A 24,793-nucleotide genomic window follows, 5' to 3' on the forward strand; every position below is an offset into this window, starting at 1 on the left:
AAAGACGCTCAGCTCTAGATTGAATCTCTAAGTTACCCTGGTAAGGTGGAAAGAAATGCCAAACAAATTTGAGCTGGGTTTTGTTCTTCAACCGACATCTTTAAATTCACCATGTTTTCTGTGTGTGTGTGTGTGTGTGTGTGTGTGTGTGTGCGCGCGCGCGCGTGTGTGTGTGCATGTGTGTCAAAATAGTTCAAGTCTGGGTGAGATTGGAACCCCCGAGGGAATGGCTAAAAGAATAAAACATATTGTATTTTAGGTTTTTCTCATAGACAGTAGAAAGAGCAGCCAAATTCCTGGATAGATCCAGTGAAAGGCAGAGGCTCTCATTTGGTTTCATGATATAGAAACTACACAGCATCTACATGCCGAGTAGGAACTCAAATGTCAAATCATGTTTCTCACTGGGGTAACACATAACCAGGAAAGGAGGGAGGAGTCTCATTTGTCTGTAAGATTATAGAAGAAAGGTTGCCTAAGAAATCAAACAGGAACTGGAAGACAACATTAACCACATTTTTAAGGATTCGTGTTCTCTAGCTCTCTCACAAATACACACACATATACACACGCATGCACACACACTTCCACATATATGCATGCCCTATTCAAAACATATAGGGGACCCAGACCTTCTGGAAGTCAAAATCCTAGAAGTTTGGGGGACCTGGGTGGCTCAGCTGGTTAAGCGTCTGACTCGTGATCTCGGCTCAGGTCATGATCTCACAGTTTGTGAGTTCAAGCCCGCATTGGACTCCTCACTGACAGTGCAGAGCCTCCTTGGGATTCTATCTCTCCCTCTCTACCCTTCCCTGTTTGCTCTCAATCTCTCTCTCAAATAAATAAACTCAAAAATTTCCTAGAAGCTTAACATCATCTGAATCAACATCTGCTAGGAGTTTGTGGACTTATTTCAGTTAGTAAACTCCAGCCAGTTAACATCTCCCCAAACATTCACCAGCTCCCGAATCGTCAGCCTCAGGATAGAAAGTCTGCAGCACCCCCTATAAACCCATTTTAAGGATCCTTAGATCCTGAGTAGCTGTCAAAGACAAAGGAGAAATAGAGGGTGGGGAAAATAAGAAAACTACCTGAATGGAGGGAATGGAATCAAGGAATCAAGAAGGGAAGACAGGAAAGGGGGTTATGAGAGGAAGGAGGGGATACTCCCCCAATACCTGAATAGCTACCTCTATCCTCCCCACAAGGTCACTTGGGACTCAGAGTTGTCCATGAGGGGTGCCTAAGGCCTCTTTGGTGCCTCTCAGCCCACATTGGTCCTCAATCCTCAGGCCAGACCACAGATCTCCCCGTGGTTCCCTCACTGTAATCCCAAGACTTCCAGTCACATCCATACGGATGCCCCATTAGCCTCCCAGCCCTAGAGCCTCTAAAGAGGCTCTGGGGAATAATGTCGAACAGAATGCCTGTCAATGGTAAAGCTCAGTGCTGTTGAGCAATTTTACAGAGAAAGGGTTTCAGTTCTAGAGTCTAAACAAGATGTGATTTTCATTACTAAAGAGAATTAACATGTGTCACCCAGAGTCACCAAGTGCGGAAAAACAGGGGTCGTGGCAGAGAGAATGTATCCAAGAGGCCGCACTGAGCATCTGAGTCACAGAGCTGCGGCACCCTGCAGCCACCCTGAAGGTTGACACATGGAACAGCAGCCGAGTGTGGCACAGCACATGGGTGGGAAGCAAAACCTTTCCTGGAAATCAATGGTAGACACTGCATGGTGCCTTTGAGAAAGGGCATAAGCAGGCAAGGCATAAGGTCCTCTGCCGTGGGTAGGACAGCCCAGGGTAGGTCGAAGGAAAAGAGCACAGCAGAGTCCAGGAGCCCAGCCAAACCACCCACCATTTTGCACATGGTTCAAGGGCATCATCAGTTTTCTGATGAGGCTATCACACCCCATTGAATACAAGCCATCAGTTGCACACAATTACACACGTATGCACATACGTATGTATGATTTATGGGTTTTCAATACATTTTCACTCATTATTAAATCTCTGTCATTTTCATATTGTCCATACTGCCACTCTCTGGTCCTTTTTGATTGTGATATAGTTTTAGGTAGCCTGAGTGAATCCTACTGACAATTAAAAATAAGACTCTGGTGCTGGGACATTCCTCTCATGAGTCTGTATTTATAGAACATTCTTCTGTCTGAATGCACTGTAAGTTGTAGTGCCTGACCAGCAGAAGCAGCCCAATAAATGTTTCTTTTCCATCTATGGGAGGCTGCCAGCAGTATAACACAAGGCAGGGCAAGCTCGTTGCACAACTCTGGAACCAAAAGCACTTAAGCTTCAAACCTAAATGGAAGGAAAGATCTACACTCTTTATCACTAACTGGCCCTTTTTAGGAACATGAAGCATTGCTGAAAGAAGCAGACCTTTATAGAGGTCAATTGGGTTTGCCACCATGGAACTTTCTGGGCTCAGAGCTCTCTGGTGAATGAGAGCAAGAATCCCTGAGGTTAGAAGTGGAGCCGTCAATGTGGTAGCCGACCTTGGCCCAGTCCCCTTCCCCATTTCAGACTGGAAATAACAAGAGTAAAGGGGACAAATTGGGCAAATAAATACAGCAGATCTAAGATGATGAAAATGTTGACCATATTTCTTAATGGTATGAGAAAAAAAGACTGGCAATCCTTATGTTAAAGAAAAACAAACAAACATCTTGGAAGAGCTTAAAAAGCAAACACATTATAGGCGCACCTGGGTGGTTCAGTCGATTAAGCGTCCAACTCTTGATTTTGGCTCAGGTCAGGATCTCATGTCTGTGAGTTCAAGCCCTCCTGAGACTCTGCACTCTAAGTGCAGAGCCTGTTTGGGAATCTCCCTCTCCTCTCTCTCTGCCATCCCCCACCGCCCCTGCTCGCATACATTCTCTCTCTCAAAATAAATACATAAACATGTAGAAAAAAAAAAGCAAATAGATTCTAGAATCTAGAAGACAGAAACGATTCTAGCTTTTATTTTTACTTGTTTTATGCATGCAGAGAATCACTGTATTCAAAGAGAGCTTAAGGATGAGCTAGACTCCTTCATATTATAATTGAAGAAATCAAGATATCAAGATATAATTGAAGAAAATCAAGCTCAGAGAGATGAAATGACATATCGATGTCACATAGGTAGGAGGAGTTGGGCTGTGACTCAGAGCCAGACCTCTAGGCAACTAGTCCCATACTTGCTCTGCTACATTATGCAGCCCCCATCCCAGGTCTCAGAGTTTTATCTTCCCCATAGGAAGTTTATACTTTTCCTATTAGTATAGACTTTATATGTTATTTTAATCCACTGAAATTTTGAGGATGTTTGTTACTGCAGCATAACCTATCCTATCCTGACTGATACAGGTACCTACAAGGCGCTAGGTAAAAGATGGTTATCCTTGTTGGGTATGAATCCCCACAGAACTCTCCCAATGCCACAACGTTAGAGATTGAATGGTAGGCTGTAACAGAACGTTGGTTTTATGGATATTCCCAGGGAAAGAAAAGAAGTATAATCAAAGATAATTCACTGCCAAGACTCAGAGAAGTTAGGAGGTGCTCAGATAAATACTATAAGGAACTTTTTAGGATTTTATAGGGCCTTCTAGGATTATAAAACAAACCCTATTCTCTGGTCTGCTCCCTAAGTGCATCCTGTCCTGAACATACCTTTCCTCTCCTACCAACAATCCTCTCTTTTATTCACTAGTCAGTTCAAATTCCACTTATTTTGTCTCATGTACTTCCCCCAAACTTCCTATTCACTCAAGCCTTTACTGTGTGCAAGATAAACTATGCAAAGCAGGTTCTTCAGCAATTATTGCTTGCACTTCTCATTTTATATTTAATCAAATGTTTGCTGTAATCTGTTGCAAGTACGTTGGTCTTGTTTCTCTAACCAGACTACAAACCTCATGAGAACACCATGTATTTTACTTCGTTTACAGTCCCCCACATAAGTGATTCCAAGGGACATTTTTATATTGATTTAAATGCCAGGGAGGAAAGAACATGACATAATTCTTGGGATTGAGGACAATTTTTTTTAAATAACTTTGGATGAAAGTAGGGATATCCACTAGCTGGGTTTCATAGTAATACCTCAATCTAGCCAAATATAAATACTACTTATATATTTATTTAGATGGAATCAAGTTATCAACCTTTAATGTGTGATAGATAAAAAGGGCAACAACGATTTATGTACCGGTTGTAAAATTTAATCGGAACCTGTACATATATATTCTATACCTTGAAATCATCAAGTTAGGTGTTATCCAAACCTACTTGTTAAGAAGAGAACTGAGATTTTTCTACTATATAAAGTTTGTTTTCATAATCCCAAAGCTGTTGACCTGTAACCTCGAAACTATAAACACTTGGTACAGTTAATGTTATTTGTTAAATGCAAAGCTATGTTTGACTCAAAAGGCCGATTCCACAAAGTCTTGAAGGGATGCCCCTTTGGTTCATAACTGGTCCAGTCCGCCTCATCCCACCTGCACAACTATGCATGCAGATTCTCTTAAAGGTAAACAGATGCATTCCTCCTTGTAGGAATTCATTTTACAAATAAAGTAACTCCAACATACTTGAAAACGTGGTGAAGTTTTGCTCTTCTTCAACATTTCTTACAGTGGGAGCATTCTTAATCTCTCTACAAAACTAACTTGTCAGGGGCACCTGGGTGGCTCAGTCGGTTAAGTGTCTGACTTTGGCTCAGGTCATGATCTCACGGGTCGTGGGTTTGAGCCCTGCATCGGGCTCTGTGCTGACAGCTCAGAGCCCGGAACCTGCTTCAGATTCTGTGTCTCCCTCTCTCTCTCTCTGCCCTACCCCACTCATGCTCTCTCTCTCTCTCTCTCTCTCTCTCTCTCTCTCTCTCTCTCAAAAATAAATAAACATTAAAAAAGAAAAACTAACTTGTCAGATCAACAGACATTCAGCATCGTCTCTACCTGTGCTCTCCTGCTGCTACCAGTGTAGCTGTATTTTCACCAGGAGTGACTTGGTTTGTTCCCAAACCAATTTACATCAGTTGCACAAGTTATTGAATTTCTATAATTTAATTAAAATTAGGTAAACTGATGAAACCTGTGCACAGAAAGAAAACAGTTCTCTTTCCTACAGAAACCAAGTCAGTAAAAGCTAGGTACTATTTTTAAATGCCGTTGCGTTAGGTATGAGTAAACCAACTGTAAAACGGAGTAACAAAATCACTGAAATCTAAAGGTGTTTTGCACGTAGGTTGCCTCACAAGTGTTAAGTTCTTGCCCCACTTTGAAGAAACCAAAATTGGAAAAGGGTGATGCAGTTCAGATGGGTTTTTGCAAGAAAGACCAGAACTCCAATCAGGAGCCAAACTCACAACAAAAGCCTGGCAAACAAATGTGCATGCGTGTTTTGAGTTAAAGCAGACTGTGTGTATGCTTTTTGTTAATCACTGCTTTAACTACCTTCTACATAACTGACCAATTACTGTGAATCAGTGACTTTCCATAGGAGGCTTCTACTCACCTTGCTAAATAAATGGTTGTAGACATTCCACACGCACACAGAGACAGGGCGATGTTATTAATCAACTTAGATGCTAGACTAATGCCAGTGTGTAGCTGGAGAAATACAAACATAAAGCCGGACTGTGGACAAGGCAGAAGAGTGGAAGAGATGACCGCAACTTCTTTTATGTTTGTTTCTCAAGAAGCTACCAAGTTTTCTGTCTTAAAAAAAGTGGGTTTTTTGACATTCAACATTCCTACAATATAAAACAAGCACTTATTTACAAATGAGGTAACATAAAAATCAATACGAGGGAGGAGCCATTGGCTACTACCCTGAAAACAAAACATGGCTCTTCTCCCAGGTGCAGCTTAAGGAGACCGAGGAAGGCAGAACTGGCCACGGATAGGATTGTCCGCATCAGCACCACCTCCAGGCGTGGGCTGGTGGGGGCCCCACCCTCCAGGCTGTTGGGCAGGACCCCGGGCTCCACCTCCTGAGGCTCAGCCCAGCTGGCAGTGAGGTGATTCCAGGAGACAAAAGCCCATCACATCACAGTGGGGCAGCTCTCACTTAAAACTGAACATTTGCCGGGCGCCTGGGTGGTTCAGTCGGTTAAGCGTCCGACTTCGGCTCAGGTCACGATCTCGCGGTTTGTGAGTTCGAGCCGCGCGTCCGGCTCTGTGCTGACAGCTCAGAGCCTGGAGCCTGTTTCGGATTCTGTGTCTCCCTCTCTCTCTCTGCCCCTCCCCTGCTCGTGCTCGTGCTCTGTCTCTGTCTCTCAATAATAAATAAACGTTAAAAAAAACAAACAAACAAACCCTGAACACTTGCTGCGGATGCTTCTCCACCAGGTTTAGGAGTCAACCATCTCAATCATAATTGACAAGTCTTAACCCGGCACCCACCCCCATGAGGGAGGGAGTGGTCCTTCACAGGAGGCCTGGGGTAGGGGAGGCAGAGGTATCTGTATTCCGCAAACTCCTATGCCTGATTCTGATCCACTCCCAGATTAAGGGCTTCATGAGGCCCATGCTCCCCCTGAAATCAACTGCAAACAAATGTGTATGCAAACAGATGTTCGTGATTCTGCAATGCTTGTCCATGGCTTCCATCGGATTGTTTTCATCAAATTTTGTAACTCCTGTCTACACAAGCCACAGGAAATTTGAGAAGAAACTGAACATAAGAATTCCCTACACAGAGCCTCCCTGTTGTATTTTTCTCTGTCTCCAATTTTTTTCCACCAAACTCCAATCTGTTCCTATTTCTTCCCTTCTATTTTTAAATTGAAAATTTTTGCCTTCAAAATAACTATAATCCAAAAACTCCTTGAATAAAAGACACAGAAAATTAAATTTCCAACTTCCCTTACTCACTTCTCCCATTCCTATACGGTTTTATTCTTTTTTTAAAAAAAATGTATAAACCTTAAGAGCACTTTTGATCTGTTTTTTTTTCTATTAAGTTAATGGCTTGTCCAAACATATGTACCTTTAATTATCAGCATCCTAGTTTACCTATATTTTTTAAATAACAAAATTATATATAGAGATAGTATTTTTTTTTTCCTGTTCCCTGTCTCAACCTATCACCATAATGAGAAAGGACACAATGTTATATGTGTAAACAGACTTCAATCTATGCTAGTGGTTTGGTTTTATAAATAAGAACATTCCCTGCCCAGGAATAAGGCCCAGGCATTCAGATTTTCCAAAACAATTCTCTGTATCCAGGGCACCAAAATGAAGTCAAACACTTAGGTTTCCAAACTGATGTAGCTCTCTGCTTCTGATTGAGGTTAATGTCCTATAAGTGCACATTAGTTAAATAAGCCATTTTTTTTTTTACTATTTCTGTACAAAATGAATATTCACTATTCAAAAGAATATTCCCTATCATAATTATACAATCAGTTCAAATCTGTTCTTAAGCAACGGAAAGCCTGCTTGAAATTCCACCCTGACAAAATAGCTAAAATTAAGCTTTAAAATATATTAATTGACTTGGAAAATATCTAAGAAGCCTTAATATCAAACCTAAAATCTATAGTAATCAACATATTTTTCTGAGATCCAGATTTCAGCATGGATGTAGGGCACAGTATAGAGTAGAAACAGTATTAAATCTGACCTGGTTTAAAACCTCTATTTACCTTGAAGCAGTAATTTAACAGAGTCCCTCTTGGTAGAAAGGAAATAACCACCATCTCACTCATAAGGCTATTATGAGAACCACCTAGGATAATGACACAGCAAGCTTTTGTAAGCTTGGGAAGAGTTGTTTATAAGTGGGGTATCCTGGGAGGCGCCTGGGTGGCTCAGTTGGTTAAGCGTTCAACTTCGGCTTCGGTCATGCTCTCGAGGTTCATGGGTTTGAGCCTCACATCAAGGCTCTGTGCTGACAGCTCAGAGCCTGGAGCCTGCTTCGGATTCTGTGTCTCCCTCTCTCTCTGCCCCTCCCTTGCTCACACTCTGTCTCTCTCTCAAAAATAAATAAACATTAAAAAAACTTTAAAAGTGAGGTATCTGTAGAACTGCTGTTCTCTTTAACACAAATGCCCAAGAGGAGCAAACACATAGACACTACATTTCTGCTAAGCACGCCCATCCCCATTAAAGAGCACCAACAGACCAAGGGTCCAGGACTCTCCCACAGTGAATATATTTAACTGAACAGAGAAAAGCATGTAGTTTCACCCTGGTCATAAATTCCATGGGCCTCTGGGCATTACTTTTACCGGAGGTATATTTCACATACTATAAAAGTTGCCATTTTAAACAATTGAGCGGTTTTTTATATATACACAGGTTGTTCAACCATCAACACTTTTTAACTGCAGGATATTTTCACCACATCAAAAAGAAACCCCATTCCAGGAGCAGTCATTCTCCATTCTCTTCTCCCCCCAGCCTCTGGCAACCACTGATCTACTTCCTGTCTCTATAAATTTACCCACTCAGGTGATTACATTAAAAAGGAGAGATGCAATATGTTATTTCTTGTAACTGTTTTCTTTCACTTAGCATAATGTTTTCAAAGTTTATCCACATTGTGGCATGTATCAGGACTTCTTTCTTTTTTATGGCTGAATAATATTTCACTTTATGGATATACCACATTTTGAGTATCCATTCATCAGCTGGTGGACATTTGGGTTGCTTCCCACTTCTGGCTCTTCTGAATAATGCTGCTATAAACATCTATGTACAAGCTTTGTGTGAAGCTATGTTTTCAGTTCTCTTGGGTATATCCCAAAGAATGCACTGGCTGGGTTATTTCCAGGAACTCTTGAACCCTAATATTCATGTCAGCACCCTCTGTGTAACTCATTTTCATGGCAGACAGAAGGCAATGTAGTTCACCAGGGAGCCCAAAAAATCAAAGGAGGAGATGAAGACATGCATAAAGGAAAAAGGGGAGTTCTGCATGAAGCAATACACTGCTGGTCCCAAAAATGTCCTAATCATATAATTCCCCACACCATACAAAAGCAGCAGCCATAGTTAGGATGAGGGGACCAACACTGGAACTAATTTGGCACAATCCTCCTAATAATAAGAACAACCAACATGTAATGAGTGCTCACTGCATCCAAGGCACTGTGCTAGGCACATTACATGGGTGGTCTACCAGTTGAGAAGATGGGGAAACATGATTTTTTAAAACAAACACTGATTGCAGCCAATTCCCACCAGAGTGGCATAATTCATCTCTAGGCCAGGCCTGCAAGGAGAGAGAAAACCAGAAGAAGATAAACTGCCTAAGAAAATGACATGTATCTGGAATCTTCTGGAAACTCAACAGAGTAGAATGGGAGTGGAGCTTGAAGCCTTGAAAAGGGAAGAAAGGAATTAAAGTATAGGCAAGAGAAGGCAGGACCAATGGTGCATGAGTCTAAGAAGCAAATACAGCCAGTAAGAAATCCTCAATGGCCAAGAAAACTTTGAGCAATCAATTTTAAAGTCAATTTCTGTTTTGAACTGCATTAGTATCTCCCTCCATTACCCTGAGACCTTCAGCAAGGCCTGTGTGGGTGTCACACTGGGGGATTAAAAAATGGGCAGAGAGGGGAAAGCAGTGGCCCCAGGTAGAACACTGAGCAGGAATTCAGAGAGAGTGACCAGAAAATGTAAGCTCCAGATATTATCAGAACACTGAGGGGCAGGAAAAGTCCTGGGCCTCTCATAGCACATGGCTTGAGCCATCTTACGGATGAAGGGCTATGACCTAAGATACTGGAAAAGAATCTTTGACTGGAAAAGTCACTTGATTGTCATAATACAGTCTGCTCCAAAAAAATACACTTGTGTTAGAAAAGGCAGGTAACTGGCAGTGGTAAACAAACACCAAGATTTAACTCACTTTAATGTTCACTGCATGGCAATGGCCTTAAAACAAAGACCTTGAAGACGTTATAATGACATTCCTGTGAATAGTTAGAGGACTAAAACTTTTTCTCAGTGTCCCTGTTGGAAGTCAAGACCATTCTTCTCAGGAAGGTCAGTGGTCGCCCCAGGTGGAATGGTCATAGCTAAGTGGCCCTGGGTCCACTTCCATAGCAGGGGTTGGCAAAGGTTTTCTGTAACAATCAGATAATAAATACATTAGACTTTGTGAGCCAAGAAGCAAAATTAAAGATATTAAGTAGATACTTACATAACAAGAGAAAAGACAAATTTACACATTTTTATTTCTTAAATTCAAAATATAACAATTGTGTACATTTTTTGTAATACAGATCCACTAATGAGAAGAATGGAATTTTTTTTTTTTTGGCATTTTGCTTCACTGGGATTCGAAGTTAATGTTACCTGGGGTGCCTGGGTGGCTCAGTTGGTTAAGCATTCAACTCTTGATATTGGGTCAGGCCATGATCTCATGTTCATGAGATTAGGCTCTGTATTGGGCTCTGCGCTGACAGCGTAAAGCCTGCTTGGTATTCTCTCTCACCTTCTCTCTGTGCTCCTTCCCCACTTGAACTCTCTCTCATTCTCTCTCTCTCTCTCTCTCTCTCTCTCTCTCTCTCTCAAAATAAATAAATAAACTTAAAAAAAAAACCCACAAAGTTAGGGGCGTCTGGGTGGCTCAGTCGGTTAACCGTCCGACTTTGGCTCAGGTCATGATCTCGTGGTTCACAAGTTCGAGCCCCACATTGGACTCTGTGCTAACAGCTCAGACCTTGGGGCCTGCTTTGGATTCTGTGTTTCCCTCTCTCTCTGCCCCTCCCAGCTCACACACTCTCTCTCTCTCTCAAAAATAAATAAAAACATTGAAAAAACTTTAAAAACCCACAAAGTTAATGTTTCCTATCATAAGGTAGGTTGCAAGTGCTCATTTATAAAAACCATTCTTAGCTCATGGGCCATACAAAAACAGGCACAGGCCAGCCAGATATGGCTTCTGACCTCTGTTCTATAGTCACCAATGTTTGAAGCAAAGTCAATGCTGGGTGCTCTGTTCCAAGAATCTGTAGTGTAATACCTTGATTCAGAAATTAAACACCTCAAAAGGACTCTAGAGTAGCTCTCGAAAGATTCAGATGTTCCTCAAACACATAGGTCTAGCACTGCAATGACTGAAATAACCATCCTTTCAACCAATATTTACTGAGCACCTACTATGTGCTGGTACTATCATAGTCACAGGGGATGCAGTGGTGAGCAGGACAGATGAGCACCTGATCTTCACGGGGGATAAGACTGCAAACAAGAATAAAAGAAAGGTGGAGTGGGGGGGGGGTGGGGGTCCCTGGCTGGCTAGCTGGTGGAGCATGGGACTCTTCATCTCAGGGTTGTGGGTTCAAGCCCCATGTTGGGTGTGGAGATTACTTAAAAAAATCTTAAAAAAAAAAAGAATAGAAGAAAGAAAAAACTGTGATCAAGTAGGAATGCTATGGAGAAAGTAAGAAGACATAACAAAAGAAATTGTGGATGGGAGCTACCTGGATAAAGTCATTTAGTAAGAAGTTCCTTTTGCTCAACATTCTCATCAACCCTTTTTTTATCAGACCTTTGGATTTTTTCCAGTATGATGGGGGTAAACTAGAATCCCACTGTGTTTTGATCTGCTTCCATGGTTTATTGGTGGAACTAATCATCTCTCTGTATACTCATATTGCTCTCTCATATATATATATATATATATATATATATATGTATGTATACATATATACATGTATATATATATTATATATGATGTACATTATATATATAATAATAATGTAATTATAATTATAATGTAATATAATTATAATAATATAATGTGTATATATATAATATATATAATGTAATCCCCTCCTTATTTTTCTGTTCAGTTGTCTATCTCTCTCTCTCTTTTTTTTTTTAACCTATGTGTATGGGGGGGGGTCTTTTGTTGGTGGTAGTGTTTTTATATTTTGGATATTAATCTTTTATTGGTGATACGTATTCAATATCCTCTCCCAGCCTATGATTGTCTTTTAATTTGATTTTAATTTTTATCTGGTAAGTAATCTACCTTACGTAAGAATTGGTTGTTAGCTACCTATCTCAACAGGCAAATGGAAACAGTCATGGGTTTTGAGTTTAACCCTTCATTTCATCCCACATAGCTCTGTTTTACCCAAATTGGTAAATGTCTCTGAGCCTGGGCTTCCTCAACTGCAAAATGAGGACAATTCCCACCTCATCGGTTTCTTCTGAAAATTAAATGAAAGAACACATGCAACTCCCCTAGCACAGGGCCTCTCCCACCCCACTCTTAAATCGTAAACTTCTCGAAGGCCTTATCTTCCCTGTACTACCAAGGTCAATACTTAAATTTTGGTTTCTTGTGCTGGTTAAACTAAGTTTATCTTTTAAATGTATATAAAATACCAAGTATAATAGCATGCAGTTAATTGACTAAAATATAGAAGGCAGGCTCAGAAAAATAATTTAGTTATTTAACCCATGATTACTCCACTGGCCTCCTTTGAACTACACCTTCCCTGCTTCCTCACCCTTCCCTCCCGCACCATGTGCACACGTGTGTACACACACACACACACACACACACACACACACACAAAGGCCTGGAGCTCAGTCTTCTGACTTCTGGAGCTACCACAAAGCTTTGCTCCCTGCAAACACCCCCCTCTAAACGCCCCCCTCCACACACACACACTGATGCTCATCCTAATTAACTTACTCTCCCTCATTAACATAGGATAAAAATGCTTCCCCAAATCAGACACCTGGAAGTGTCACAGTTTCAGTCTTCAAGTTATATTACAAAGCTGCAGTAATCAGAAACAGTATGGTACTGACACAAAAACAAGACATAGATCAATGAAACAGAACAAAAAAACCCAGAAATAAAGCCACAATTATATGGTCAATTAATCTTTCACAAAGCAGGAAAGAATATACAGTGGGAAAAGGACAGTCTCTTCAACAAATGATCTTGGAAAAACTGGACAACTACATGCAAAAGAATGAAACTGGACCTCTTTCTTACGCCACAGACAATAATAAATTCAAAATGGATCAAGGACTGAAACGTGAGGCCTGAAACCATAAGAAATCCTAAAATAGAGCACAGGCAGCAATTTCTCTGGCACTGGCGGTAGCAACATTTTTCTAGATATGTCTCCTTAGGCAAGGGAAACAAAAGCAAAATAAACTATCGGGGCTACATCAAAATAAAAAGCTTCTGTAGAGCAAAGGAAACAACCAACAAAACAAAAAGACAGCCTACTGAATGGGAGAAAATATTTGCAAATGACATATCGAATAAAGGGTTAGTATCCAAAATATATAAAGGATTGATACAACTCAACACCCCAAAAACCCCCAAATAATCCAATTAAAAAATGGGCAGAAGGCATGAACAGACATTTCACCAAAGACATCCAGATGGCCAATAGACACATAGAAAGATGTTCAACCTCACTTATCATCAGAGAAATACAAACCAAAACTGCAATGAGATATCACCGCACACCTGTCAGAATGGCTAAAATCAAACACACAAGAAACAATAAGTGCTGGTGAAGATGCAGACAAAAAGGAACCTTTGAACATTGTTGGTGGGAATGCAAACTGGCACAGCCACTGTGTAAAACAGTATGGAGGTTCCTCAAAAAGTTAAAAATAGAACTACCCTATGATCTGCTAATCACACTACTGAGGATTTACCCCAAGAATACAAAAACACTAATGCAAAGGGACGCACGCGCCCCTATGTTTATTGCAATGTTATTTACAATAACCAAATTATAGAAGCAGCCCAAGGGTCCGCTGCTGGAAGAATGGATAAAGAAGATGTGGTAGATATACACGACGCAGTATCATTCAGCCATAAAAAAGAACGAAATCTTGCCATTTTCCACAACATGGGTGGGGCTCGAGGGTATAATGCTAAGCGAAGTAAGTTAGTCAGAGAAAGACAAATACCATATGATTTCACTCATCTGAGGAATTTAGGAAACAAAACAAAGGAGCAAAGGGGAAAAAAAGAGAAACCAAGAAACAGACTCTTAACTACAGAGAACAAACCGATGGTCACCAGAGGGCAGGAAGGAGGAAGGATGGGTGAAATAGGTGATGGGGATTTAGAAGTGCACTTGTCATGATGAGCGCCGAGTAACGTACAGAATTGTTGAATCACTATGTTGTACGCCTGAGACTAGTGTAACACTGTACGTTAATACTGGAATTTAAATTAAAACTTAACAAAAATTAAATTAAAAATTTCAAGAATGAAAAATATTAAACATCCCAACGAATATTAGGCTTTATACCCCCCCCCCCAGACACGGATGTCTGTACCTTGTTGATGCCAAAGGGCCTGCTTCCCAGGAGAAACGCAAGCCTGAACAGAGACCATCCTCATTTCCAGAGCTGTTCCCACAGGCCAGGCATCTCTACCTACATGCTTTCGTTTAATCTTCACAACTTTCATGTGGATTAAGCACTACTACTTTTCACAGAGGAGAAAACTAAAGACTAGACCAGGGATGCCACATCCAGTGAGGACGGGAGCAGAATTTAAACTTCCAGCCTCAAGTATAAAAATATGAGCCCATCTCACAGATGAGGCTGCACGATAATCAAGTCCTTTCATGACAAGTGCAAATCCACAGAAACAGGTCTCCAAGAATCTCATGCGTTACCTTCACTGGCTTCCCCATATTCTACCCCCAAAACTGCTGAATGAGGAGGCCTCCCTCCACATGTGATCTAATCACTGTGCTCAATTAGCATTCTGTGAATTAGGATTTGTAAGTGATTTGTTGTACTCCACTCAAAGTAGATAAAAAACAAACTGAAAACACTTGCTGTCGTGTTATGCACAATAGCAAACACTGTATAACATGCATATTGCCTCTGATTTGGGGCCAGATCCTGAAAAGAAGTTTGGAAGTCTTTCAACTTGCTCCAACTAAAACTAAGTGATCTCTATGAAGATGGGTTTAAACATGGAGTTTGAGTCATCTCCCCAGAGGCCTTCAGCTCATTTAGATGCATGGCTTTATTTATTCAAAACTTGCTTGCCTTCTCCCCAGAAAAAAAGACCTGCAGCCCATCATCCCATCACTACTTTGTGCAAGGAATCTAACATAAACAATGTCAATGAGAATCACTGTATCTAACAAGCTCCAGGACACGCCACAGCAGTGTTTATAAGATGTAAATGGAGTCTTGTTTTATTTCCCCTGTTCTGCTAAATTCAGATGTCTGCTTCATTTTAGATCCAGGCCTCCTGAAAAGAGCTTCACGTGCTTTATTCAATACTGTCAAATGTGCATACTCAGTGAGGCGTTCAGAACGGCGAACAAGAAACATGACCTAGACGATGCCCGTTTAGATACGGATGATTGAAGGGTTACCATACCGTGGTGGCCGGAAGTGCTGCTCACCGAACATTTCCAGCTCTCTGATTTCTGAGCACAGGACAGGCCTCTGTCCTCCCATAACGGGTATGTGGCCACTGGATTGTCAGCATGAGTGCTGGGTGTGGCTTCCAGCCAGGACATTTAATAATGCCATGCAAGACCCTCCGGAGCGTTCACCCCTCTGCCAAGGTGCCAGGCAAGCCTCCAGATGGTGACTGAGCTGCCAGCCTGGGGTCCAGAGAGAGGATGACAACAGCACTGAGAGTCACCCCAACCCAGCCAACCAGCGACAGATACACAGCATGAGCAAGAAATAAACTTTTGTTAGCGTGAGCCCTGAGATTTGAAGGTTGTTTGTTATCACAGCATAAACTGGCCCCCTCCTGCCCGACACCCCGAACAAATGGTGCCATGAAAAAGGGCTTGATGTCTCTCGTGATAAGTTAGCAGATCTGTGTAATTTAGTATCTGAAGCTAAATGTTATTATCTTGTCAGGGAAAGATCCCTCGGCCCATAGTTCGCTCGGACCCCAATCATCATGTTCTAAAATCTGAATTAAATAGACCAAGCAAAATTGGAGAGAGAAAATTACAGTTGTAACCTTCCAAACTGCCAGTTCTAATTTATTGATCTGTCAAGGTTCTTAGTTGTAAACAATAGAAACCACTCTGGCTAGTTAAGTAGAAAAGGAATTGATTAAAGATTTATTAGCTTGCAGAATCTCAAGGGCAGGAACACCACCCTACTCGCCAGTGTAGACTACACTGCCCCACTGCTGGGCACAGACTCTATGGCTCATTTCACCAACCTGGACACGGAATGCCTCCAGTCGGCCGCCATTGCTACTCCACGGCCATCATGCCACTTGTTTCTTTGAATCTCTAAGGTACAAACATATTCTCACGCAGGTATATCTGAATGCTAGGCCTCGGTTGCATGAATGCATTCTCGGTGCAAGGAAAAATGGGGAAATTCTTTTCTGGTGTTTTTTTTTTTTTTTTTTTTGTCTTAGAAAGGTGAAGAATTCCTCAAATACAGGAGAGAAATTCAAAGGTGTGGTCAAAAAGAACGACTAATACCCGCTACATCTTGGGTAGCAAGTAACAGGGATGACTAAGGTCTTTAGGGCTCATTTTAGTCCACAGTCAAGTTCCCAGAGCCTCTCTGGTTTACCTCTCCCTCAGTTCTACCCAAGTCCCCTTCCAGTGAATCCCTCTTCTCAGTAGTTTCAGTTGGCTTCCGTCACTTGCAACCAAGAGACTCCTGATACAGAAGTAATCGTATATTAAAGAGACTCAAACTAGCCAGTTGCAAACAGGAGTGTAAATATTTAGATGCTGTGAAGAATTTTTCAGATTTCTTTTTTTTTTTTTTTTTTTTTTGCAGAGCAACTCTCTGCATTGACAGAAAAAAATGAAACAAAAAAACATAAGACTCTAGCTTTAGTTTGAGAACCCTAATTGGGATAATGGGCTACGTACTGATTACACTTACTTTCTCTATTAAAAGTCCCCACAAATTACTTTTTACTTAAAAAAAAAATAAAAGGAAAAATGTTGCATCTACAAAGATCTTGTGTGCATATACCCAAATGAATTTTTAAAAATGAGTAATATGCAGAACATGCCAACTTACTGTCAAACGCTATGTGGAAATAAAGTTATCTGGGGCGCCTGGGTGGCTCAGTCGGTTAAGCATCCAACTTCGGCTCAGGTCATGATCTCACGGTCCGTGAGTTTGAACCCCGTGTCAGGCTCTGTGCTGACAGCTCAGAGCCTGGAGCCTGCTTCAGATTCTGTGTCTCCCTCTCTCTCTGCCCCTCCCCTGCTCATGCTCTGCCTCTCTCTCAAAAATGAATAAACATTTAAAAAAAAGAAAGGTTATCTATAAGAATATATCTAGACAGAGAAATAGTTAACCAATAGAGAAATACATACACACAGAGGCACAGATGCTAGGCTTATTAAAAAACAAACAAAACAAAGCAAGACAAACAAAAAAACCTAAACTCTGCTTCTGGGTGCTCAGGTTCAAGATCCCTGAACTGGACTAGTTAAAATATTAGAATATGAGGAAAGCAAAACCTTAAGGGTAAAACTGTACAATAACTATACCAAACAGTTAAGGAATGCCAAGGACTTGACTTCTTGAGGTAACTTAGGGAAGGCTTCCCCTTTCTCCAAGAATGGCTTCTGGAACAGGGAGGGGGCTCCCAGGCTATGATTATGGCTCGTGGCTAGAGCTGACTGATCCAAGGTGAGTATCTAAGACAGTAAGCTGGAGCTGAGGGAGGCCAGTCTTGTTACAGTAACACTTTGGGGAAAAGGTCAAGGACACCTGGGATTTCCTGGGCAACCCTGCTCCTTCCCCCTGCACATAGTGGTCACTTAACTCTTCCTCCAATTCAGTGAGAAATTCTCAAGGTTTTCCCAATAAATGTCTTTAATTTTTTTTGTTTGTTTTGGCATTTTTTGCTTAAGTTCGGTCAGAGTCCATTCTCTCTCGTTTATAACCAAAAGAACATTACATTAACCAAGTATACTGCTGTACCATCTTTCCCCATTATCCAACTCTAGCCTTTAGTAACTCATCTTTCTTGACTAGGAATCACTAAAAAGGCCCTTTGGTTTCTGCGTATCTAGTTTTTCTGCGCCGTGTGGTCATTGAGCTTAGCAGCATTAACATTGCCGGTCTCTTCTTAGCAAAAACGATGATCAATTTTGACGTCTGGCTAAGAGGTTGCAACTTCAAATGCGTTCAGAGATCAGACAGGTAATGCAAATGGAGAGAGTGCTGTGCTGGGTTCCACTGGACACTGTAGGCCCCATCGAATGATATTAATGTTCAAATACTTAAAAAACTGTACGGTTCAAATAAAATTCTTCACGGGCGAGATCTACCGCCTGAGCCATTCACTAACAACCCAGCTTGCTATTAGTTTAGATTACCCATGGTCCTAGACCGTGAGGCTCATACAACTAAATTTTGTCTCGATCATTTGACAGGATAAAAATGCTCTTGTACAGCAAATCCTCCCACCCTCTCTTAGCAGAAAACTCCACAGGCCATTAAGGGGACCCGCGTGAGGTCTCTAGAGAACGCAAGGGCTGCTTTTAAAAGAAGCTTATCAACGCTGGTAGATTCCTGCTTTTGTGTGTGTCTCGTGGTAAATGAAGCAGGCTCCTGTTACTTTCTATGAAGCACAGAATAAAGAGCCAAACTCCTTAGAGGCAGAAGTACTCCAAAGGTGTCATAGCGTAGATGGAAAACCTCAAATGCCCATCACCCTTGACAGTCTCCAGTTTGACTACACAACTCTTGATTCTCTTCGCAGACGAAAAGGGAAATCTCACTCGAGAAAACTGACAGGATTTTCTTGTCCTCGGAAAATGGACTGGACGCATTGCACCTAACATCTCCACCACCGCTTGTTGACAAACAGTGGAGCCTCCACTACCAGCTCCTTTGCCCACAGAATGTTCTCTGAGGAACTGTGGGGGTTTAGAAGGCGTGCGGAGGTCTATTCTCCATCTGAGGCACATCCAAGTTTTAATCAAAACCTGCTTTTCTCTGTGAAACCAAGCAACTGCTATTTCACACCCACATATTGCTGGAGCTCATTCAATTACCCTCAATGACTTTGTTTAAAATGAAAATGCTTTGCCTCCTGAGGACAGTGTGAGAGGACTGATTAATGTTGTTCCCTGAAGGACAGGAGTTGTAGGTGCACATCAAAATTCTAAGCAGCTGGAAACTACCGCTGGGCCATATTTTACAAGCCATTCAAACCTACCTTCAAGGGTTCTGCAAAGAGTAAGGACTTTGAAGGCAGTTGGATATATCAAAGGCTCTACTATGCATCTTCCTCTTCCCTCCTGATGAAAATCACAGAATTAGAAAACTAAGATGATGAGAAGTGAGGAAGAACGACTGAATTTTTCCATATGGTTATTCAGAAAAGGAAACAGCTTTTTTTTTTCTTTTCTGACACATTGTTCCAAAGGATCTGTAACTAACAAACCAATCCAGCACATTGCTGGTTCCCTGGCTCTGTGACTCAGAAGCCACTTTTCTCTCCAACATATTAAATGTCAAGTAAAATATCTCTGATAAGACAGAAAAAATTTCTTCAGGAAGCTTGGCTCCTATGTGAGTGCTTCTCCTGTGCAAATGAGCCACGTACTGTGGTGCTGCCTTTTAGGTGGATTGCTAACCCGTAAGAGAAACATCTACCCAAGACTGTGGAAAGCAGCATAAATCATGGAGGCCGTATCTTAGTCCTCACCCATGTGAGGTTTCGCCCATGTGATCACAGTGTATGTTGTCAAAGACAGAAAAACCAGAAAGAAACACAGCAATGGGGGGAAGGAAAAGAATTACAGCGACGTTTTATTCATATGTAGTATGCAGATTCTAGTGCCTAAGAGCTCTGATGGAAAGTTTCTGTCTATACCAAAATGCATGGGTTCTAGGGTTGCCCTAATGAGAAAAGACAGTTTTTATCCACCATGTATCATTTGCCCCGATTTCACAGTGCTCTAAGGCTACGACCTCTAATGTGAAAGCAGATGTAATATTTAGAGTTAGTTTCTTGCACGAATCTGAAAGAAGGGGAGGAGGAAAGAGGGAAAGAATTATATGAGGACCGCACTTTGCTTTTCTTTTTTATAACAGATTATTTTCTTTAAGAGAAGCACGAGCTATGATTAAAGTGGCAATATAATTGCTGAATTTTTGTGCCTCTAACACCTGCAAAGGAAGCACGTTGACAAGAAACCCTCCACAACCCAATTATTCCATGCAGGTTTCATCCACCCAAAAAGCCATCCTCAAAATAGAATGGAACTTTTTCTCCTTCACCGATCTGGTAGGTGCCTTCCACAAAGTAACCAAGAACCTAAATAGCACTGTTTACCATTATTCTCAACAAGCAAAATTTAAATAAGATCCAAGGTTTTTAACACATAATTTCCGAACTTTAGTTGTCAATTACTTCATTGACATTCAGCTTATATTGCACATCTGGACAGGAGGCTACAAAGGAGTAAGATCGATAAGGGATGGCAAACTCTGTTTCCAAAAGTGGGAGAACAGATTGGATAACTGGTCTTTCCGGTTTTGAGGAACATTTTAATTCAACTGAAAAAAAAAAAAAGGGAAAATGAAACACATTCAAGATTCCCACTAGCTAGGAATGCGAGGAAGTTAGAATGTATATCTTGAAGAAGAGTAAATAAATAGAGAGCTGGGGAAAAAAAGAAACCCAGGGAAGAGTCTTCCTTAGGAGGCTAAAAAATTAAGCAGTACTTTAAAAACAGCAATAAGCTCAGTCCTTTCTTATATATTTTTAGCCAAAGTCATTTAGAGTTACACATCATAGGTTGAAATAGTAAGATTCTCATATTTTTTTTACATATCGGTGTCTCAGGAGTAAGCATCTACAAGGGGTCATTTTGGGAAATACAATTCTTTCCATCAAGCACAACTGTGGGGACAAAACGGTCAATCTGAAATGGATTACCATGCGACATGTACAAAGCAAATGACAAACCAGGATGCATTTGTCATCATCTCCAGTTGGGGAAAGATTGGCATGGAAGTAGGATTGATATGGGAAGCTTTCCAGGTGATGACCCTTGACCTGAGCGGTCAAGAATGGAAAGGGCATGAATCACAGGAAGGGAGGATGGAAGGCTTGCAAGGAAGAGAATCAACATCAGCCAAAGGAATGGAAATAGGTTACAACAAATTACACTTGGGGAACGGCTGAGGCTAAAGACCCAGGACAGATACGTGAATATTAAAGCTACCATTAATTGAGTGCTTATCCCATGCAAGACTCTATGCACATATTTCCTTCTGGTTTTTTTTTTTCTAATTTAATTTTAATAAAACTGAGCTCCAGGGCTCAGACCCAGATGGCTCGTTTGTGTTAGCCACCCCCCACTCCCTAGCTGATTTCCTACAGTCTCATGGCTTTAGTCCCACCTGTACACTGATGACTCCCATCTCTCTCTTCAGCCTGGATGCTTCCTCCAACTCTAGACTAATACGTCCAACTGCCTGTTTGACATTTCCACCTGGATGTCTAAAGGTTACCTCAGACTCAACATGTTTAAATCCAACCTCCTGATTTCTGTCCACTCCCCCCCAAACCCAAAGCTAAACAACAAAAACTTCTCCCTCCCTCATCTTCAAAACACATCCAGGATCAGACCACTCTGCACACCTCCGTTTCTACCAGCCTGTATAAGCCACCCCTGTCCCCTGCATCACTGCTGCAGACTCCTGAAAAGGATGGATGTGAACTTCCCCTCCAGCGACCCTCGGAGTCTGCGCATTCCAACCCTGTCCATGTGCAGGACAGGCCCCAGTTACAGACACTGTTGTCTCAAGTGGTGACCAAGATTTAAGAGTGATTCTTGGACAGATGACAACAGAAACAACACAGGCTGAGGGCGGATGTGAGAGGAAAACTGCAGGGCAGGCCTGATGGGGACATCTGAGGACATGGAGAGAAACAAAAGAACCTGAACCTTTAAGGAAAATCAAGTCCTAGGTCAAATGTCCCCTCACGGTTAGCCTTTTTTGACTCCTCAGCTGGAGTTCAAGACCTTATTTACAACTTTAGTCACATTACTAGAGGCCCAAGCCGAGTGCCGCCCTCACCAGACTTTGAACTCATTTTGGGCCCCGGCACCTGATACAGCATCTGGGACCTGGAAAGCCTTTGGCAGACAAGTGCTGGAGACATACCATGGTGTCATGGAAAGTGCATTAGGAGCATGAATAAGGGAGTGGAAGAGCAAATTAAGACTTCACTTGGTGGCGGGGGGGGGGGGGGGGGTCACCTGGGTGGCTCAGTAGGTTGAGCATCTGACTCTTGGTTTTGGCTCAGGTCATGATCTCATGGTTCATGGGATGGAGCCCCATGTCAGGCTCTGCACTGACAGTGCAAATCCTGCTTGGGATTCTTTCTTTCTTTCTTTTTCTTTCTTCTTTTCTTTCTCTTTCTTTCTTTCTTTCTTTCTTTCTTTCTTTCTTTCTTTCTTTCCCTCTCTCTCTCTCCCTCTCTCAAAACAAATAAATAAACTTAAAAAAAAAAAAAGATTTGGGAAGTGAGGTTTCAGAGATAGGAAAAAGTACTTGAGTTTATCCAGGAAGGTAACACTGATGGCCAGGCAAGTACAGCAGGGATATGGCACCGCAGAGGCAAGCCTTGGAGCAAAGGAAGGCAGGGGTGTGATCCTGAAAAGTAGGTTAGCCTGGGAAGCTACAGGAAGCAGCAGAGTCAAAGGAAGAATCTTCCCTCTCCCCAAGAGGTGGGGGGTGGGGGACAGGGGATGTTTTAAAGAAAAGAGGGTGAGCCAGGCAACAGATAGAAGTTGCCCTAGAGGCTGTGGTTGGCTTGATGGGTGTGAGGCCCAGGCAAGCTCATACCTGCAGTTCTTAATCTTTTCATCCTCAAAGCCCTAGTAAATTACTGAGCTCCAAAAGGAGGGAAGAAGGCCAGAGGCTTCACAACCAGAGGTTAAACTTGAACCACTCACTGAGGTGTGAGCCAAGAAGTTAATGCGGTAGGAAGAGCAACACTGTCGAGTGCTGTAAGACAAACCCAGGTTATTACTTCAGTCCTCGAGATTCCAATTAACTTCCCATCATGAGGCGCGGGGGCTCGGCTTCTCGCCCCGTGCCAGCCACCATGCCAACGTCTGCGGCGGCACTCAAGGGAAATTCGGCTGGAGAGTGGATCTCCATCACCTCGATGAAGGCAGAGAGGAAAAGCCACTCACGGTGGATACCCACCTCCCTTTGCCAGGCCTCAAGGAGAAACCCGGGGGAAGCACAGAATATAAATAAAACCCCAACACCTTTCTTTTCCTTTCCCTGCCCATCACTCGTAGCCCCTCCTCGCTAGAATGTAAGCTCCTTGAGAGCAGGACTTGGTCCCTCACTGCTGGATGCGAGCCTGCAGGGAGCCTGGCACGCGGTGGACGCTCGGTGGAATACTGAATGGACTCAGTCCCTCTTCGTATCTGGGCGCTGGAGGGTGCCACCACTGGAGCCTCCAGGGAGGGCAGAGCTGGGAGAAGCAGAAGACTTCTCTGAGGGCCCAAGCGGAGGGCTCTGAGCGCGGTCGGGGAGGGGAGTCGGGTCTAAGGCCCACGACTGCACGGTTTGCAACTGACCTTCCGGCGGGGACGCCCGCGCGGGGCGCAGCAGCCCGGCTCCGGCGTCCCGCTGCCGCCGCCCTCCGGAGGCGCTCGGCGCCCGCTGCGCACGTAGGTCACCTGCCTCCTGCTGGCGCCTCGGGGCGGGCCGGGCGCGGGCGGCAGGTGCGGCCCGGGCGGCCCGGGAGCCGGGCCCGGCGGGGCGCTACGGGCCGGGGGCCGGGGCCCAGAGCGGCGCAGCTCCGCGCACAGTCGCAGGCCGAGCAGCAGCGCGGCGCCGACCACACACCGGCGCAGGACGCCGCAGCCCCTCCCGGGCGGCCTCTCCCGCGCCATGGCAGGGGGGCCGGGCCCGGGGCTAAGCTCGGCGGCCCGCACGCCGCGCCAGGCCGGCAGCGAGGATGTGGCCCCGCGGGCCCGAGCCGCCCACGGTGGGAACTCCCCCGAGGGCCGGGGCGCGGGCTCGGACCCGCCTCCCTCCCCGCGGTCCAAGGAAGCCTCGGCGTAACCTTATCCTGCCCGGCCGAGCGCGCCGGCCGCTGGAAGGGGTGAGGGGCGGCGTGCCGGGTGGGGTCGCGGAGGTGCAGGAGGCTCGGCTGGGCCAGAACCCGGGCTCCGGGGAGGGGTCCCCGAGGAGCGGGGGGGGGGGGGGGGGGGGACCTCCACCCCGGCCTCCGGCGCCAGGCGGAGTTGAAAAGCTACATGGCCAGAAAAAGCGCATTCCTAACGGGGTCCTGGTTGGTAACTTCATTTTGTAGCATTAGTGTTATTGAAGAAACACAGGAGGTAGGTGAGCTGCTAGGTTTTGCTACACGGAACAAGTTCTGATTGTCAAGCAGTTTGTGCCATTAAGCACAGCATAAAAATATATCGCACTTAGGTTCGGGTTTACAACTTCTCTCCTCAAGAAAGGGGGGGGGGGGGAGGAAATAGCACTCGATATAAAATAATCAAATTAGAGCGATTCGATTTCTAAATTCTGCCCGAAGCCAATCCATGCTTTCTCTCCGTGTTATGAAATGTGTGGGGGTGAAGGAGAGGGAAAGAGCCAGCTAAGACATCTGACAGCAGGGAGAGAGAACAGAAGTTACCATGGCATGATGTAAATCAAATTAATTTAGCTCCAAACACACACCTCCCTGCTGTCTTGCAGAGATACAGAGGGACAAATTTATCTTTAGGCAAAATGCTCCCCAGCTGGTATTTCCATCACCACCTTGACCTTAATTAATCAGACTGAACGCTCACAGCCTTT

At 43.4% G+C, this 24,793-nt stretch overlaps 1 protein-coding gene across 3 annotated transcripts in view; it reads right to left on the bottom strand.

Moving 5' to 3' along the window:
- The window catches only part of METTL24 (methyltransferase like 24), a 170,126-nt gene extending 146,011 nt beyond the window's left edge, over positions 1-24,115 (bottom strand). The window contains exon 1 of one of the 3 annotated variants that reach the window (XM_043592104.1): positions 23,557-24,111. In XM_043592104.1, the coding sequence (XP_043448039.1) occupies positions 23,557-23,874 (318 nt within the window). In that variant the 5' untranslated portion in view covers positions 23,875-24,111. Of the gene's footprint in view, positions 1-23,556 lie in introns of all 3 variants that reach the window. The other 2 variants (XM_043592103.1, XM_043592105.1) reach the window with 2 other exon arrangements.
- Between the last annotated feature and the right edge of the window lie 678 nt (positions 24,116-24,793).

Source organism: Prionailurus bengalensis, chromosome B2 (assembly GCF_016509475.1).
Source record: "Prionailurus bengalensis isolate Pbe53 chromosome B2, Fcat_Pben_1.1_paternal_pri, whole genome shotgun sequence".
NCBI lineage: Eukaryota > Metazoa > Chordata > Mammalia > Carnivora > Felidae > Prionailurus > Prionailurus bengalensis.